Here is a 19,189-nt window from a genome sequence, read left to right as displayed (position 1 = left end):
TTTCAGGTGTAAGCACAGTAATTCAGTTTTATATATATATATATACACACACATTCTATTTCAGAATCTTTTTCATTATCGGTTATAATAAGATACTAAATATAGTTCCCTGTGCTATACAATAGGTCCTTTAAAAAAATCTATTATATATATAGTAGTATGTATCTGTTAATTCCAAACTCCTAATTTATCCCTCCCTCACCTGCTGTGCTCATTGGAAACCCTAAATTTGTTTTCTGTGTCTATGAGTCTATTTCCTTCCCTCCTTCTTGAAATTCTCTCCTCTTAACTTCTATGAATCCACATGTAGCTGAAAATTAAACTCCTCAGAGAGGTCTGTACTTGCTTCCACATTCCCATCTCTCTTCAGTTTGTTACTGTTTTTTCCCCTGAAATTCTTTTGCTTATGATTTTAAATTTTCTTGTATTTATGATTTTTCCTGCCTTACTAGAACTTAATCTCCTTAAGGATAAGGGCCCTATTTGTCTTGACCACAGATATCCAGTATGTTGTTTGACGTATAAAGTTCAAATAATTACTAATGTTGAATAAATTCAGTAATCAATAACATATTTGTGGAGCACCTGGTCTTCCTGACACTGTGCTAAGCTGAGTAATAAAGAAAAAATATGACTGTTACCCTCATGCATGTAGCTGGCATCAGGTAAATGCCACAGGAATGCTGGGAGCAATCAATATCAGAGGAGTTTAGAAGAAAGTGGGAGGGGGTGTGGGCTTGGCAAAGTCTTTAGAGAGGAGTAAGAATGAGGATTTCAAGTCACAGGGTTGGTGTTTGATAAATATGACACCAAAGCACAATTTAAGACAGTGAGTGGGATAGTCTAGCACTAAGATAGGGTTTATATGGGCAGTTGGAAACTAGAGATTGGGCAGGAAAATTGTGGTCAACCTCTAAAGGATTTCTAATCCTGGGCTGAAACTTTTGTTCATAATTTCAGAGATTTCCATGTATTAACATGTAAAGTTATACACTATTAAGCAGGGTGGAGGTAGTGCAATTGAAAAATCTAAGCTGTTTAAAGCTAACTAAGTAGTTCAGCTTCAGGCTATTGTCAGTGATTTCTCTAGGAAAGCTTTTTAAAAAAATCTTTTTATTGAGTATAGTTGATCCGCCTGCAATGCACGAGACAGGAGACATGGGTTCTATCCCTGGGTTGAGAAAATCTCTTGGAGGAGGAAATGGCAGCCCACTTCAGTATTCTTGCCTGGAAAAGAAAATTGCATGGACAGAGGAGCCTGGCAGGCTACAGTCCATGGGATTACAAAGAGTCAGATATGACTGAGTGACTAAGCATAGCTGATTTACAATGTTGTGTTAGTGTCAGGTGTACAGCAAGTGAACCAGTTATACAATACATATGTGTGCATACGTGCTAAGTCATTTCAGTTGAGCTTAGTTCAGTTGCTCAGTCATGTCTGACTCTTTGCGACCCCATGAATCACAGCACGCCAGGCCTCCCTGTCCATCACCAACTCCCGGAGTTCACTCATACTCACGTCCATTGAGTCCGTGATGCCATCCAGCCATCTCATCCTCTGTCGTCCCCTTCTCCTCCTGCCCCCAATCCCTCCCAGCGTCAGAGTCTTTTCCAATGAGTCAACTCTTCGCATGAGGTGGCCAAAGTACTGGAGTTTCAGCTTTAGCATCATTTCTTCCAAAGTACACCCAGGGCTGATCTCCTTTAGAATGGACTGGTTGGATCTCCTTGCAGTCCAAGGGACTCTCAAGAGTCTTCTCCAACACCACAGTTCAAAAGCATCAATTCTTTGGCGCTCAGCTTTCTTTATGGTCCAACTCTCACATCCATACATGACCACAGGAAAAACCATAGCCTTGACTAGACGGACCTTTGTTGGCAAAGTAATATCTCTGCTTTTCAATATGCTATCTAGGTTGGTCATAACTGTTCTTCCAAGGAGTAAGCATCCTATCCAACTCCTTGTGACTCTGGACTATAGCCTGCCAGGCTCCTCTGTCCATGGGATTCTCCAGGCAAGAGTACTGGAATGGGCTGCCATGCCCTCCTCTAGGGGATATTCCTGACCCAGGGATTGGACCACGTCTCCTGTGGCTTCTGCATTGTAGGCAGGTTCTCTGTTACTGAGCCACCAGGGAAGCCCACATATATCTATATCCACTCATTTTTAGGTTCTTTTCCCTGTAGGCCATTGCAGAGTAATAAGTAAAGTTCCTATGGTACAATAGGTCCTTACTAGTTATCTATTCTATATATAGCAGTGTTTACGAGGAAGGGATTTTTCCTTTTTGTTTCGCCTCTTTTCATTTCCTATCTTCCTCTTCCTCTTTTTGCTTGTGGTTACTAAAACTCCTATCAGGAAGATTCTCTGTATCCCAGAAGATCTGTTTCCTGAACAATGAGCCATAGGAAAAAGAGCTAAGAGCCTAAGAAATATTTGCCATTTACTTAAAAAAATTTCCAAGCACTTTTCATTTTTATTCATTTTTAATTCTGTTGGAAACTCCAGAGATCCATGCTCTCATCTAAGTATTGATGTTGTTTACAGACTTGTGGCAATCTGTGACATTTCAGCTGACACAGGAGGATCCATTGAGTTTATGACTGAGTGTACAACCATAGAGCGTCCCTTTTGCATGTATGATGCAGATCAGCATATTATTCATGACAGGTGAGTTTGCTAAAGGTGTTAGATGCGGTGAGATACATAGTAATATATTGTTTACTTCGTTTGATATGCTACTCTAATATACCCACACTAAGTGACTGAGCACAACAACAATGCAAATTTCCACAGATATGCTCAAACATATTTAAAAACTTGGTGGAAAAACCACATACAAATTTGAGCGCTTAAATGCACACGCATATATGTACTGCATTTCAAAATGGGTTGCTGAAGAAGGGAAAGGTTTTATTTGAAAAAGCTTGTTTATTTTCTAATATACTATGGCACAAAATTACAAATATATAATAGAGTAGACATCTGGAAAAATTAGAACTTACACATAAATTTTGTCCATCTGAATGAAACGTGTTGATTCTCCTAGTGTGGAAGGCTCTGGGATTCTGATGTGTTCCATTGACAATTTGCCAGCACAGCTTCCAATTGAATCTACAGAATACTTTGGAGACATGCTTTACCCTTATGTTGAAGAAATGGTAAGTGGACTGGTAGCATCAGCAACATCTCTGTGGCTTTAAGTAGAACTTTGGAGTGATCTTATGAACGTTCTGGTCTTCTGTATCTAAGAAATCTGTTGTAAAATGAAACGCCAGCCCTTCCCCAAAGCATGTACTGACACTCTTATTTCATCCATTCTGCTTACTTGTTTCATGGGAAATGTTATTATGTAACTGCCTTCATGCTTCATTACAATTGTATTTACCTCTCATTATGCATACTTTATTAAGAATGTTCCTGACATTGGAGACGAGGTTTACTTTATTTCCTCTTTTCTTCTGCTTTCTAGATCAGTTCATATTGGGGTGTTCTTACTATACTGTGACTGGATGTGTGTGTGTATGTGTGTGTGCTTGTGTGTGTGTGTGTGCCCGGTTGCTCAGTTGTGTCCGACTCTTTTCGACCCCATGGATTGTAGCCCACCAGAGTCTTCTGTCCATGGGATTTTCCCGGCAAGAATACTGGGGCGGGTTGCATTTCCTGCTCCAGGGGATCTTCCTGACCCAGGGATTGAAGCCATGTCTCCTGTATCTCCTGCATTGGCAGGAGGATTCTTAACCACTGCACCACGGATTTGAAAAATCAGAAATGGAAAAATTTGTTTGAGTTTAATCATTAATGCTTAGTTAAATGACAGCCTATATTCTAGTCATGTATTATTCACTGTGATCAGTGATTGTTGAAATACTGGGTGTATCTATTTTTAAAAAAAGAATTTACCTTTATTATTTATTTATTGGGCTCTGCTGGGTCTTAGTTGTGGCATGCAGGATCTTTAGCTGCAGCCATGTGGGATCTAGTTCTCTGAGCAGGGATCGAATCGTGGCCCCTGCTTTGGGAGCACAGAGTCTTAGTCATTGGACTACCAGGAAGTCCCAGTATTGTGTTATCTAAATTCCACTTTCTCTGTCAGAAAAAGGCTTTCTTGTTTCATTATATATTGTAAACATTCACACCCATCATGCTCTATTTCCTTGCTAATGGTTGTCTGCCTCTGGCAAGGTTCCAAAGGTCTGAAGAGTGGCTCTTGTGCTTTTCATCCATAGTTTCACCCAGGAGCTCTCATACTAAGATGGGGCAGTAGGTAATGTGGCTTGAATAAGTGCAGCTTCCAGTCTATCTTCTTTTCTTTCACTTACTATTCTATTTTGACCCTTTATTTTTCCTCCTGGAATATGTCAGCAGGGAGATATAACAGGCTTCAGAAAATGCAGGTAGCAGGCATTATTATGGCTGGAAACAATATTATACAGCATTGGCTATGTTCTAGACAGTGTTCAGATAGTTTATTTGGCTGCATCAGGTCTTGGTTGCATCACAGGAATCCTTTGCTGCAGTGCTCCCGCCTTCTAGTTGCGGCACTCAGCTCTGGAGCGCCCAGGCTCAGCAGTTGCAGCACACAAGCTGTCTAGCTGCAGCTCAAGGGCCTAGTTGCTGTGTGGCATGTGAGATCTTAGTTCCCCAACTAAGGATCAAACCCACATCCCCTGTATTGCAAGTGGACTCTTAACCACTGGGCCACCAGGGACGTCCCCAAATTACTTTATGTATTTTAATTTTTTAATACTCATGGTCACCCTCTCAGGTAGGTACCATTATCAACCTATTTTACTGATTAGAAAACAGGCACACGAAGAAGTGAAGGCTGAGAAGGGTTGCTGACGCATCTGGTGCTGGACCTGAGGCGTGTCTGGAATTGATGCTTAGGAGTTAAAGTAGCTTGACAAATTGTCAAATTTTACTGGAGACGTCAACTTGTTTTATGGCCTTGAGCCAAGCACTCACTTGCTTTCTGCACCTCGGATATTTACCTATAAAATGATATTTAATCTTTAAAAACGTATTTGCCGTTATTATTTTTATTTTTTGGCTTTGTTGCTGCTTGCCAGCTTTCTCTAGCTGTAGTGAGCGGGGGCTCCTCTCTCGCTGCGGTGCTCAGGTTTGTCCCTGTAGTGGCGTCTCTCGTTGCAGAGCACAGGGTCTAAGGCATGCAGGCTTCTCTAGTTGTGGTGCGTGGGCTTAGTTGCTCTGTGGCACGTGGAATCTTCCCTGACCAGGGATTAAACCCCCGTCTTCCTCATTGGCAGGCGGATTCTTAACCATTGGAATACTAGGGAAGTCCTGATAATACAGAATCTTAATGGTCCCTCCAGCTCTAACATTCTGTAACTGTAAATGTCTAAGTGGCTGAAAGGCACATATATATTTTAAAAGTAATTTACCCAGATGTTTACTATTTGCAGTGATGCTCATTCATTTCCCTCTGGGATCATTTCCCTGAAGAATCAGTAACTTTCGTTAGCCCTTTACATGAATTTTTGATTTCAGATTTTCTTTCTTGCAGTTCTAAAATTTCTGTTTGTTTCTTTTTTTTTTTTCTCCTGATAATTTCTTTTGATTTATCATGAGTGTAGTTTTCCTTATAACATGGAGCAGAGTTGTAAAAGCCACTCTACAGTCTACCTGTTATTTCCAAAATTCTGGGTAAACTTCAGCTTGAAATATAGTGATTGTCTTTTCCCCTGAGAATGAGTTGGGTCCTAGTTTTCTGATTTTCTTAAGCTAAATAATTTTGAAGTACATCGTGGATACAGTGAAGACTCACACTGTGGAAATGCCAGACTGTTACATTTCTCTGTAGTGTTGATTTTGTTTGGTTTATTTGGCTTTTTTTCTTTTTTTTAAAGCAGGCGATTAATGAGGCTAGACTTAAACTGAAAACTCTTTCTCACCTGAGACAGGTATCTCAACTAAAAGTTCTGGTTTTTCATCCTTTCTGGGCTGCTTGTCGTCTGACCTGCGCATGCTCAATCCTTCCAGACTCGGACCAGCGCTGACATGGAAGCTGGGCTTCACTTTTATCTGAGTCTGTCATTTCTGGCATTTCCCGCTCACACTCTGGAGCAGGTTGTGGTGCCCAGGGTTTTGTTCCTGTTCCCTTAGATCAGAAAGTCAGTAAGCTTGCTGCCTGTTTCTACTTCTTCACAGCACACGGCCCCTCCTCAGGGCAATACCAAAAGGACAGCACACACAGTTTCAGCACTGATTTCTTCCGAGTTTTGACACTCTCCCCAAACTGCCTGCTCGTCTTCATTCTCTGAAACTGTCATGTAGTTAGTTTTGTTTGTATTTTGTCCAGAGTTTATAGCTGTGATGTATAGAAGGGATAGTTAGCACTTCGTCCCTACCTGAAAAAGAACCCCTCAGTCACAATGCATTGATTAGATCATCTTGACTCCAGCAGAGTCTTGGAGTACCTAGAAGAGCTGTTGTTGAGCCTTTGGCTTTCTTTCCGTTTCTTTTTTTAAAATATAATTTTATTTATTTTTGGCTGTGCTTGGTCTTGGTTGCTGTGAGGGCTTTTCTCTAGTTGCAGGGAGCAGGGGATCCTCTTCATTGCAGTGTGAAGGCTTCTTATCCTGGTGGCTCCTCTCGTGGAGCATGCGTTTGAGGGCACGTGGGTTCAATAGTTGCTGTTCCCTGGCTCTCGAGCACAGGCTCAATAACCGTGGTGCATGGGCTCATTTGCTCCACAGCATGTGCGATCTTCGCAGACCAGTGATCAAACCTGTGTCTTTTGTATTGGCAGACGGTTTCTCTACCACTGAGCCACCAGGCAAGCCCTGAGCCTTTGACTTTAATTCATCTTTTTGAATCCTTCAAGTATGCATTTTAACACAATGCTTAGCTTATCTGGCCAAATTATGGAAAATATTGCATACTAATTTGCCTTTATGAAAGGATTTGATTGTTATTTCTTAAAATGTCATTTTGTTTGGCTGCTCTGACACCATTTACCATCTAAGAAGTTGCTACTAGCCATTTTCAATTCAAAAATGATCATGCTTCAAAATTTCAATTACAAGTTTATTTTTCTTGGATCTTAGACCCCAGTTTTTCATTGTCCTTAGTCAAAACTGCCTTTTATTGAGTACAGTTGATCTCATACAGATGTTAGGAGGAAAACGAGCCAATTCAATGAAATTCTTAGTAAAGTGTGTTTGAGAGTTAGCCCATGTAACTGATGAGGGCTAAATAAAATTTGAATGAAATTTTCTTTTTTTGTTTTGGCTGCACCCACGGCATGTTCGATCCTAGTTTCCTGACTAAGGATCGAACTCAAACCCTTTTCATTGGGAGCATGGAGTCTTAGCCACTGGACCAACAGGGAAGTCCTTAAACAAAAAGAAAAATTTTTTATTAAAGAATAAATACAATTTTTTATATTATATGATAGTATACAATATTAAAGTGTCACAGATAAGTGATACTTAAGTATATAGCATGATAAATTATTATCACAAAGACATGCAGGTGAACACTACAAGGTGAAAACTAGAACAAGGTTAACATCCCAGAAATCCCCTGTGCCTTTCCCAGCACTCTCCCCACTCTCCTTCCTAAAGGGACCTGCTGTCTTGACTTATAACTGTGGATTAGCTGTACCTTTTATGGGAAAATTTTATTTTATGAACATATTAATCAGAGTTTTAAAACACTTCTGATACTTCCAATGAACTTCTTGGGTCGTTTAATGTTCTTTGTTTTACTTTTTCTTGGTTTTCAGTCCGTTCTTATTACTTAATATGCCTGTTTATTTTTGATTGAATGTTGGTTATAGTTTATATAAATCTTAGAGATGATTTGAGGCTCTGGATGGTGTGTGTGTGTGTGTTTCAGAGAAGATTTCCTTTGTTTCTGGCAAAGAGGCTAGGAGAAAATCACCTCCGTTCAGTTAAGAATGGAAGTGATTCCAAAGCTGAGCCTTGGTCCTTTGGAGAACTACATTTTTCAGTTGACCCTTTATTTAGAATATCATCTTTCAGGATCCCAAATGGAAATCTGGCTTTTATTAGGATCCCCTTCAGCTGAACTTAAACCCCAGTGTTTGTTTTTTTTTTACCCTGTGGTCAGCCACAAACTCTTCTCAGTTTCTCTCTGCTCAGCATCCCAGCCACTGCTTCCACATAGGCAGCTACATCTAAGAAAAGTGCTTAGATTTGTTGGCACAGCCAACTTCTCTAAATTTTAACACCGTCTTCCTTTTATATGTCCCTGCTGCTAAGTTGCTTCAGTCGTGTCCAACTCTTTGCAACCCCATGGACTGTAGCCTGCCAGGCTACTCTGTCCATGGGATTCTCCAGGCGAGAATGCTGGAGTGGATGTCCATTTCTTCCTCTGGGAGATTGGTCTTCCAAACAGGGTGGTAGGATTGTCTTGGAGGCATCAGTCTCAGCGCTGGACATATGTAAAAACTGATAACTGTTTCTATGTAGTCTTGATAATACCTGTACCTGCTTGCCACTAAAAAATTAAGTATATTATCTATGTTCTTTTGATAACAGTATGAAGCTATATTTAAAGTACCTTGGATATATCTGGGGTTTAGTTTCAGACCACTGCAATAAAATGAATATCACAATAAAATGAGTAACGCGAATTTTTTGGTTTCCCAGTGCATATATAAGTTATGTTTAAACTATACTGTAGTCTATTAAGTGTGCCATAACCATAAGTCTAAAGATGATATACATACCTTAATTAAGAAATACAGTATTATATGTCAACTATGTGTGTGTATTAAGTTGCTTCTGCTGCTGCTACTGCTAAGTCATGTCAGTTGTGTCCGACTCTGTCCCTAGGATTCTCCAGGCAAGAACACTGGAGTGGGTTGCCATTTCTTTCTCCAGTGCATAAAAGTGAAAAGTGAAAGTGAAGTTGCTCAGTCATGTCCAACTCTTAGCGACCCCGCGGACTGCAGCCCACCAGGCTCCTCTGTCCATGGGAGTTTCCAGGCAAGAGTACTGGAGTGGGTCACAAGTGCCTTCTCCGATTAAGTTGCTTCAGTTGTATCCAATTCTTTGTGACCCCATGGACTGTAGCCCACTAGGCTTCTCTGTCCATGGAATTCTCCAGGTAAGAATACTGAAGTGGGTTGCCATGCCCTCCTCCAGGAGATCTTCCTGACCCAGGGATCAAACATGCATCTCCTGCATTTCAGGCAGATTCTTTACCACTGAGCCACCAGGGAAGCCCGTATCAACTATAGTTCAATTTTAAAAAAGAAAAAGAATATTGCTAAAAGATGTTAACCATCATCTGAGCCTTCAGTGAGTCATAATCTTTTTTGCAATAGTAATGTCAAAGATTACTGATCACAGATCAGCATAACAAAAGTAAAAATAATGAAAAATTTTGAAATATTGTGAGAATTACCAAAATGTGAGACAGAGACACAGAGTGAGCAAATCTGTTGGGAAAAGGGCACCAGTAGACTTGCTCAATACAAAGTTGCCACACATTTTCAATGAAGAAAAAAATCAATATCTGTAAACCACAGTAAGTTGAACCACAATAAAACAAAGTATATGGACTGTCCTGTTTCCCCCTGATTTTCTTTTTTGACGTGATAGAACCTATAGCATTCCAGGGCGTAGGATATCCTTTTGAACCAATATGGAAGTTTTGTTTCAGTTGAATTCAATAGATATTTATTGTCTATTGGAACAAGGCAGACACCTAAATGAAGAGAATTAAAACACAGCTGCTGACCTATAGATGCATGAGGTCCAAGAAGGGCATAAGACACATGTGCAATTCTACTGAAAGATGGAATGTGATAGTCACAGGAAGATGCTAATGACGTTGTGGAGGGAGAGGATCTGTCCAGTCGAGGAAGTCGGGAAATTGGAAGTAGGAGGCATACTGTGCAACGTAGACGGGGGAGCGAAGGTGGGAGCTCATTTAACATAAGGTTTCTGTGTGCTGTCAGATCAGGTGGAATTAAGGTAAATATATTGGTTCCATGTTAAAAGGGGTCTTAACACTGGGAAAATAGCTTGAGATTAATTTAGAAAAGAGTGATGAGCCTCAAAAGTGTTATATGTGAAAGTGACAAGACCTACCATATGCTTCAGGAGGCTGTGCTTGCAGTTTTGTATTGGATGAATTCTAGCAAGGGAGAGAGTTAAATGCGGTAATTTAGAAGCCTTTTAAAAAATATATTTATTTGGCTGTCTCAGGTCTTAGTTATGACACAAGGGATCTTGATCTTTGTTGCGGCATGCAGGATCTTTAGTTGTGGCAGGTGAACTGTTAGTTATGGTATGTGGGATCTAGTTCCCTGAGCAGGGATCGAACCCATGCCCCCTGCATTGGGAGAGGGGGAGTCTTAGCCGCTGGACCACCAGGGAAGTCCCCGAGCAACCTTTTGTCTTTGTTTGATATTTACCTCTCTTTAGGTGGACTCATGACAATTATTAGTTTCTTGGGGAAAAAATGCACTGAATTTTCAATAATGACTGCATGTATTCACTAATATATTTATTGAATATTTGCCATCTTACAATTAGTAGCCTTATAGCAAGATGCCAACCAAGTGCAGTTCCTACTTTCCAAGTCTGTTTGGGGGCAGGTTTTGATAAACTTCCCTTGTGGCTCAACTGGTAAAAAATCCACCTGTAATGTGGGAGAGCTGGGTTCAATCCCTAGGTTGGGAATTCCCCTGGAGAAGAGAAAGGCTACCCACTCCAGTATTCTGGGCTGGAGAATTCCATGGACTGTATTGTCCATGGGGTCGCAAAGAGGTGGACACAACTGAGCGACTTTCACTTTGATAGAGGCTTTACCGAGAAGGCTGTTCTTCAGCTGCATCTCGGAGAACAAAGAGAAGCAGTTTGAAGTGGAGGAGTAACATGTGAAGTGGCTACATGGTGTGGCCAAGAGGCAGGTGAGGACATGATGTGGGTACCCAGCTCCAGGCTGTTCACATGATTGAAGTGTTTGGTGTGAGGCCAGTGCGGGGGTTGAGGCAGGAGAGGCAGAGCCAGACTATAGTGGAAGCTTGAGACTAACTTGAAGGCAATGGAAATCTACTGAATTATTTTAAACAGGCACAGGAGCCTGTTTAAACACAAATAATCAAATTTGTGTTTCAGATTGGAGATAAATGGAGGGAAGAGATGTGGAAGGTAGTTCCCATGATCCCAGTAAGGCCTATGTAAGGCTATAGAATTAAAGAGCAGAGAGAGAGAGAATGAAAAGATACATAGGAGTTGAGTGATTTAACCATATACTGAGTGAGATGTGAACTCATTTTACTATCTGTTAATGGCTCTTGCCTTGTTGACAGGGTTGGTAGGTGGAGGAGTCAGCTTGAGAAGGAAATACTCCAGTGGGAAGACCCCAAGTGTCAGTTTCATCAATTCCCCTAACAATGCCTGGCTTATAAATATGTATACCTGCCTTTTTTTTTTTTTTTTAATGCTGGTTTCCCAGGAATAGCGAGCCTAGGTATCTGATGTTTTAGATACATGAAAGTAGTTTTGTATTTTTTTTAATACAGTAAATATATACTGTTCTGCCAGCATCTGGTTGGTACATTTAACACTTTCTTAAGTTGGGTGAGTGCTGTAGGGTCTTGATTGTCTCATTGACCTTAAGGCCTCACCCATCAGAAGCAACCACACTTATCTGATCTTTACCCTTTGGCGTCTATTCAAAGTTTGGATGCCTTGGAGGAAATGAGAAGGACTGGAATGCAAGGGTGTCAGTATGAGGTGTGGCTTTTGTTGTTGGCTCATACTTGTGAGATAGTGGGAAGGGTATGAAGGATTTTTTGAGTCTACTGGGTCAAGTCATTTTCCTTGACACTTCTGAAATGCTGATGTGTCTATATATGGAACCATTGCTGACCTGAGGGAGACTCCCTATGGTAGCATATCCCATTTTCTACTGCTAATAGAACAGGCTGAACCTTTGGGATGGGATGGAGGTCCTCAGAGTGAGGACTGTGGTGATAAAGCTTGTGGTGATATTTGCCAGCACGCTCAACAAGACACAGGCTTCCCTGGTGTCTCAGGGGTTAAAGAATCTACCTGCAATGCAGGAGACACAGGAGATGTGGGTTTGATCCCTGGGTCAGGAAGATTCCCTGGAGAAAGAAGTGGCAACCCACTCCAGTATTCTTGCCTGAAAACTCCCACGGACAGAGGAGCCTGGCTGGTTACAGTTCAAAGGGCAGCAAAGAGTTGGACATGACTGAGCGACTAAAGAACAACATACGCTCAACGTGACACATCTAACTGGTGGGGAAGTCTAAGTTTTCTGTGTTTCCAGTAAGCAAACGTGATTAAGGTTTTGGAATTGGAAATTGTACTGAATAAACATGTTTTGGGGGGGCAGAATTCATTGCTTGCAGAAGACTCCTTTTGCCAATTAATTATACAATTCAGTGATTTTCAAAAAACTTTTCTAAACATTTTTTCCTTTGACTAATATTTTAATATAGATAAAATAGCAAGACACCTTCTTTGCAACATCATTTATCTTTTTCCAATTTCATTTCCTTTTCAGATACTCTCAGATGCAACACAGCCTCTTGAAAGTCAGAATTTTTCTCCTGTGGTGCGAGATGTAAGTTATGAAAAGTATTTCTTTTCATGAATGTATTTTTTCCACCACTTTCCTTGATCCCTTTTCCTCTTTCCTTCCCTGTCTTTCTCCATCTCTGTCACTCTCTTTTCTCTGTTAGTCATGAGCCCATGGCTGTGGGACTAAATGTGCTGACTAAAGAATTGTCTTGTATCATATATATTCAGGCAGTGATTACATCTAACGGCATGTTGTCTAACAAGTATAAATATATCCAGAAGCTCCGAGAGAACAGGTAAGCCTCATTTACAACCTCTTGTTTAATACATTTATTCTTGGATCTCATGAGTATTTTTTAAATGCTTCCATATGAGTTCTTGATACTAGGATTATGCAATATGTATTTTTTAAATGTCTGTAAATACTAGGAATTTCAAATGAAGTGACTGGCTGAAACCAATGTGAGTTATTTTCCTTTGAACAGTACTGTAGCATCATTTTGGCTTTCTAATATCCATGTAAACTTGTGTGTAGGTAAGCAAAACTTCAAAAGCTCTCTCCCTGTTCTTTCTCTAGCATTTTGCATATTGTAATGTCCCAACTATTCTCTCAAAGGAAAATGAGCAAGCTAACCCTTTCCTTGGCACTTTTAGATTGATTTCTAGTTGAGGATTTGGATTCTCTTTCACTTAGGATAATGTTTAGCAAACTGGACTCTTGGTTAGCAGTTAAGAAAAGTACTGAAAAAAGAAAATGGTGAGAGGTCAGTTTTCCCTGGGATTCTTATTAGGAGGAAAGTGTCAAAAAGTAATGAGACAAATCCACTGGAGAGAACGGTTCTCTTAGGAAGATACTTAGTTAAGGCCTTGGTTTCCATGATTGGCGTTACTACTCAAAATTTGGAAACATAGACATCGACATTGGAATGTTCTGGTATCCAACTCTTTGTACTTGGTCTGTGTTTATACCTGCTCTATTGGTCTATCACATTTAACAAAATGACCCGTGCACTGAATTCTCAGGAGAAGCCAGAGTGGGAAAATTAGAAACAAACTGCCTGATCTTCTGTCTGTTATTCCACCTATAAGAAGTAAATAAGAGATCAAGTATTATCGTTATGCCTTTTCCATGTTTGTTGGTTAGCTTATACTTACTTTTGTATGTTAGTGAAGTATTCTGTCATGATACCAGGGGTATATAATTTTTTTTTTTTTTTAATGAAAAAGCAATTAGTTTATAGAACTCCATAGGTGAGTGTCTTATAGGGGAAACTTCATATATTTGTTCTTCATAGTTTTGTTTATCTTTGGATTTTCATTCTGATGATCTCTTTCTTACATGATTAATCTCAATGACATGTCTAACATGACTAGTCACTCTTTATATACCATATTCCATGTAGCAGCAGGTCTGACTGCTAGGACTTCCTGCCTTCCTTCCCAGGTAGAATCTTGTGCCAAGAGATTGAAAATGAAGATTGCATTTTGGAAGGAAATTAGAGTTTCCTTGAATCCCTGCCTTATTGTTTTGTTCTCTTTATTCGTTGTCCTGTGCTTAGTCGCTCAGGTGTGTCTGACTCTTTGCAACCCCATGGACTGTACCTTGCCAGGCTTCTCCATTCATGGGGATTCTCCAAGCAAGAATGCTGGAATGGGTTGCCATGCACTCCTCCAGGGGATCTTCCTGACCCAGGTCTCCCACATTGCAGGCAATTCTTTTACCATCTGAGCCACCAGGGAAGCCCCTTTATTTAGCACAGTAATTATTAACCAGGAGTGTGGGGTTGCTGATGGGGCAGATAGTATTAATATCTAGAAGTAAGTTTTTTAAAATGTATTTTGAACATTTTCTTTTTAGAGATCAAAATACTGTGTTTCATATACCCAAACTACAGAAGATGTTATTAGAAAGGATCTATAATAGCCAATGATAGTGCTTCCTTCTGGGAGGTGAAATGGGATAGAGGTGGAAGTTAAACGAAAGCTCCCATCATCAGTGATAGGAGTGTTGGGAGTGAAGGGAGGTGGGAGCATTTTATATTTACATTTATTTTTATTTACTTATAATTAATGAAATTAAGTGAAATTAGATTAAGGTTAAAGCTTGAGAGACATCCTAGCCTAAAAGATTCCAGCAACAGAGCCTTCTGCTTAAGTCTCTGGCACCAAACCGTATCCATGGTTTTATACTGCTATCTGGGCATTTGATTCAGAAGACTTTTAATGAGTATCTTTAAGACAGAATGCAATGAGCAATAGTGGGCTTATAAAGATGGAGAAGACTTAGTCACTATCTTGGAGGTCAGAGTTTGTAGGAAAGATAAATCATTAACTGTCAGGCAAGTACAAATTCTAACAGAGAAATTCAAGAATTAGAGTTCTGCCTAGTGACTCATCTTAGATTTCTACATTTAACCCATACCATTTGTGATTTCAAGATTATGGTTTTAGAAAGAGACTCACAAACTTAGAAAATGAACATAGTTTCCCAAAGGGAAGGGATAGTTAGGGAATTTGGGAAGGTCATGCACATATTGATATATTCAAAATGGATAACCAACAAAGACCTATTGTGTAGTACATGGAATTCTGTTCAATGTTATGTGCCAGCCTGGATGGGAGAAGGGTTTGGGGGAGAATGGATACACGTATAGCTGAGTTTCTTCATTGTTCTCCTGAAACTATCACAACATTGTTAATCGGCAATATCCCAATACAAAATAAAAAGTTTAGAGTTTGAAAAAAAAAAAAGAGAGAGAAAATCATGGTTTTCACTGGTTTCAAGTGACCCAAAAGATAAGTCACAAGACTGTGTCTAATATGGATAATAACCTCCTGCTCAGATTGTAGTATCCTCAGATTGTTGTGAGGAGTAAATAGGTTTCTGATAAAAGGCCCCTAGCATGATTTTGAATCAATGTCCTCCCCTGGAAGGATAGTGTGAGACCAAGTGACTCAGTTGTGAACAGCCAGGCATTGGTCCAGCACTTGTACCTCACAAGTGGCACTGGGAATTCATACATGTCGAAGATGTCTGGATCTATTGTTGATTATATGGGATATAAAATAATTAATGTAAAATGTTGGTATTGGGAACTCCTAGTGAGATTCTTATTGTAAGAAATGTGGGGGGAAAATGATTGCTTCACAGTCTAAGTTTTATTTATTTTTAAAATATAAATTTATTTATTTTAACTGGAGGCTACTTTACAATATTGTATTGGTTTTGCCATTCATTGACATGAATCTGCCATGGGTGTACATGTGTTCCTCATCCTGAACCCCCTTCCCAACTCCCTCCCTATACCATCCCTCTGGGTCATCCCAGTGCACCAGCCCCGAGCATCCTGTATCATGCATCGAACCTGGACTGGCAATTCATTTCACATATGATATTGTATATGTTTCAATGCCATTCTCCCAAACCATCCCACCCTTGCCCTCTCCCACAGAGTCCAAAAGACTGTTTTATACATCTGTGTCCCTTTTGCTGTCTTGCATACAGGGTTATCATTACCATCTTTCTAAATTTTGTATATATGCATTAGAATACTGTATTGGTGTTTTTCTTTCTGGCTTACTTCACTCTGTATAATAAGCTCCAGTTTCATCCACCTCATTAGAACTGATTCAAATGTATTCTTTTCAATACCTGAGTAATACTCCATTGTGTATATGTACCACAGCTTTCTTATCCATTCGTCTGCTGATGGACATCTAGGTTGCTTCCATGTCCAGGCTATTATAAACAGTGCTGTGATGAACATTGGGGTACACATGTCTCTTTCAATTCTGGTTTCCTCAGTGTGTATGCCCAGCAGTGGGAATTCTGGGTCATAAGGCAGTTCTATTTCCAGTTTTCTAAGGAATCTCCACACCGCTCTCCATAGTGGCTGTACTAGTTTGCATTCCCACCAACAGTGTAAGAGGGTTCCCTTTTCTCCACACCCTCTCCAGCATTTATTGCTTGTAGACTTTTGGATTGCAGCCATTCTGACTGGTGTGAAATGGTACCTCATTGTGGTTTTGATTTGCATTTCTCTGATAATGAGTGATGTTGAACTTCTTTTCACGTGTTTGTTAGCCATCTGTATGTCTTCTTTGGAGAAATGTCTATTTAGTTCTTTGGCCCATTTTTTTATTGGGTCGTTTATTTTTCTGGAATTGAGCTGCAGGAGCTGCTTGTATATTTTTGAGATTAGTTGTTTGTCCGTTGCTTCATTTGCTATTGTTTTCTCCCATTCTGAAGGCTGTCTTTTCACCTTGCTTATAGTTTCCTTTGTTGTGCAGAAGCTTTTAATTTTAATTAGGTCCCATTTGTTTATTTTTGCTTTTATTTCCAATATTCTGGGAGATGGCTCAGAGAGGATCCTGCTGTGATTTATGTCGGAGAGTGTTTTGCTTATGTTCTCCTCTAGGAGATTTATAGTTTCTGGTCTTAAGTTTAGATCTTTAATCCATTTTGAGTTTATTTTTGTGTATGGTGTTAGAAAGTGATCTAGTTTCATTCTTTTACAAGTGATTGACCAGTTTTCCCAGCACCACTTATTAAAGAGATTGTCTTTAATCCATTGTATATTCTTGCCTCCTTTGTCAAAGATAAGGTGTCCATAGGTGTGTGGATTTATCTCTGGGCTTTCTATTTTGTTCCATTGATCTATATTTCTGTCTTTGTGCCACTACCATACTGTCTTGATGACTGTGGCTTTGTAGTAGAGACTAAGTCAGGCAGGTTGATTCCTCCAGTTCCATTCTTCTTTCTCAAGATTGCTTTGGCTGTTCGAGGGTTTTTGTATTTCCATACAAATTGTGAAATTAGTTGTTCTAGCTCTGTGAAAAATACCGTTGGCAGGTTGATAGGGATTGCATTGAATCTATAGATTGCTTTGGGTAGTATACTCATTTTCACTATATTGATTCTTCTGATCCATGAACATGGTATATCTCTCCATCTATTAGTGTCCTCTTTGATTTCTTTCTTTTATAGTTTTCTATATATAGGTCTTTAGTTTCTTTAGGTAGATATATTCCTAAGTATTTTATTCTTTTCGTTGCAATGGTGAATTAATTTATCTTTCTCTTTTCTCATTGTTAGCGTGTAGGAATGCAAGGGATTTCTGTGTGTTGATTTTATATCCTGCAACTTTACTATATTCATTGATTAGCGCTAGTAATTTTCTGGTGGAGTCTTTAGGTTTTCTATGTAGAGGATCATGTCATCTGCAAACAGTGAGAGTTTTACTTCTTTTCCAATTTGGATTCCTTTTATTTCTTGTTCTGCTCTGATTGCTGTGGCCAAAACTTCCAAAACCATGTTGAAGGGTAGTGGTGAGAGTGGGCACCCTTGTCTTGTTCCTGACTTTAGGGGAAATGCTTTCAATTCACCATTGAGGATAAAGTTTGCTGTGGGTTTGTCATATATAGCTTTTATTATGTTGAGGAATGCTCCTTCTATTCCTGCTTTCTGGAGAGTTTTATCATAAATGGATATTGAATTTTGTCAAAGGCTTTCTCTGCATTTATTGAGATAATCATATGGCTTTTATTTTTCAATTTGTTAATGTGGTGAATTGCATTGATTGATTTGCGGATATTGAAGAATCCTTGCATCCCTAGGATAAAGCCCACTTGGTCATGGTGTATGATCTTTTTAATGTGTTTTTGGATTCTGATTGCTAGAATTTTGTTGAGGATTTTTGCATCTATGTTCATCAGTGATATTGGCCTGTAGTTTTCTTTTTTTGTGGGATCTTTGTCAGGTTTTGGTATTAGGGTGATGGTGGCCTCATAGAATGAGTTTGGAAGTTTACCTTCCTCTGCAATTTTCTGGAAGAGTTTGAGGAGGATAGGTGTAAGCTCTTCTCTAAATTTTTGGTAGAATTCAGCTGTGAAGCCATCTGGACCTGGGCTTTTGTTTCCTGGAAGGTTTCTGATTACAGTTTCAATTTCCGTGCTTGTGATGGGTCTGTTAAGATTTTCTGTTTCTTCCTGGTTCAGTTTTGGAAAGTTGTACTTTTATAAGAATTTGTCCATTTCTTCCATGTTGTCCATTTTATTGGCATATAATTGCTGATAGTAGTCTCTTATGATCCTTTGTATTTCTGTGTTGTCTGTTGTGATCTCTCCATTTTCATTTCTAATTTTATTGATTTGATTTTTCTCCCTTTGTTTCTTGATGAGTCTGGCTAATGGTTTGTCAATTTTATTTATCCTCGCAAAGAACAAGCCTTTGGCTTTGTTGATTTTTGCTATGGTCTCTTTTGTTTCTTTTGCATTTATTTCTTCCCTAATATTTAAGATTTCTTTCCTTCTACTAACCCTGGGGTTCTCCATTTCTTCCTTTTCTAGTTGCCTTAGGTGTAGAGTTAGGTTATTTATTTGATTTTTTTCTTGTTTCTTGAGATATGCCTGTATTGCTATGAAACTTCCCTTTATCACTGCTTTTATAGTGTCCCACAGGTTTTGGGTTGTTGTGTTTTCATTTTCATTCGTTTCGATGAATATTTTGCTTTCTTTTTTGATTTCTTCTTTGATTTGTTGGTTATTCAGCAGCGTGTTGTTCAGCCTCCATATGTTGGAATTTTTAATAGCTTTTCTCCTGTAATTGAGATATAATTTTACTGCATTGTGGTCA

At 39.5% G+C, this 19,189-nt stretch overlaps 1 protein-coding gene across 2 annotated transcripts in view; it reads left to right on the top strand.

Annotated features, from left to right (window-relative positions):
* AASS (aminoadipate-semialdehyde synthase) overlaps positions 1–19,189 on the top strand; it is an 83,087-nt gene that overhangs the window by 22,759 nt on the left and 41,139 nt on the right. For both annotated transcript variants that reach the window (XM_069588287.1, XM_069588286.1), the window contains exons 10-13: positions 2,549–2,671; positions 3,051–3,162; positions 12,539–12,598; positions 12,784–12,851. In XM_069588287.1, the coding sequence (XP_069444388.1) occupies positions 2,549–2,671; positions 3,051–3,162; positions 12,539–12,598; positions 12,784–12,851 (363 nt within the window). The remainder of the gene's footprint in view (positions 1–2,548; positions 2,672–3,050; positions 3,163–12,538; positions 12,599–12,783; positions 12,852–19,189) is intronic.

This window comes from Ovis canadensis, chromosome 4 (assembly GCF_042477335.2).
Source record: "Ovis canadensis isolate MfBH-ARS-UI-01 breed Bighorn chromosome 4, ARS-UI_OviCan_v2, whole genome shotgun sequence".
NCBI lineage: Eukaryota > Metazoa > Chordata > Mammalia > Artiodactyla > Bovidae > Ovis > Ovis canadensis.
Note: the sequence above shows the minus strand (reverse complement) of the source record. Positions and strands in the feature narration are given on the sequence as shown.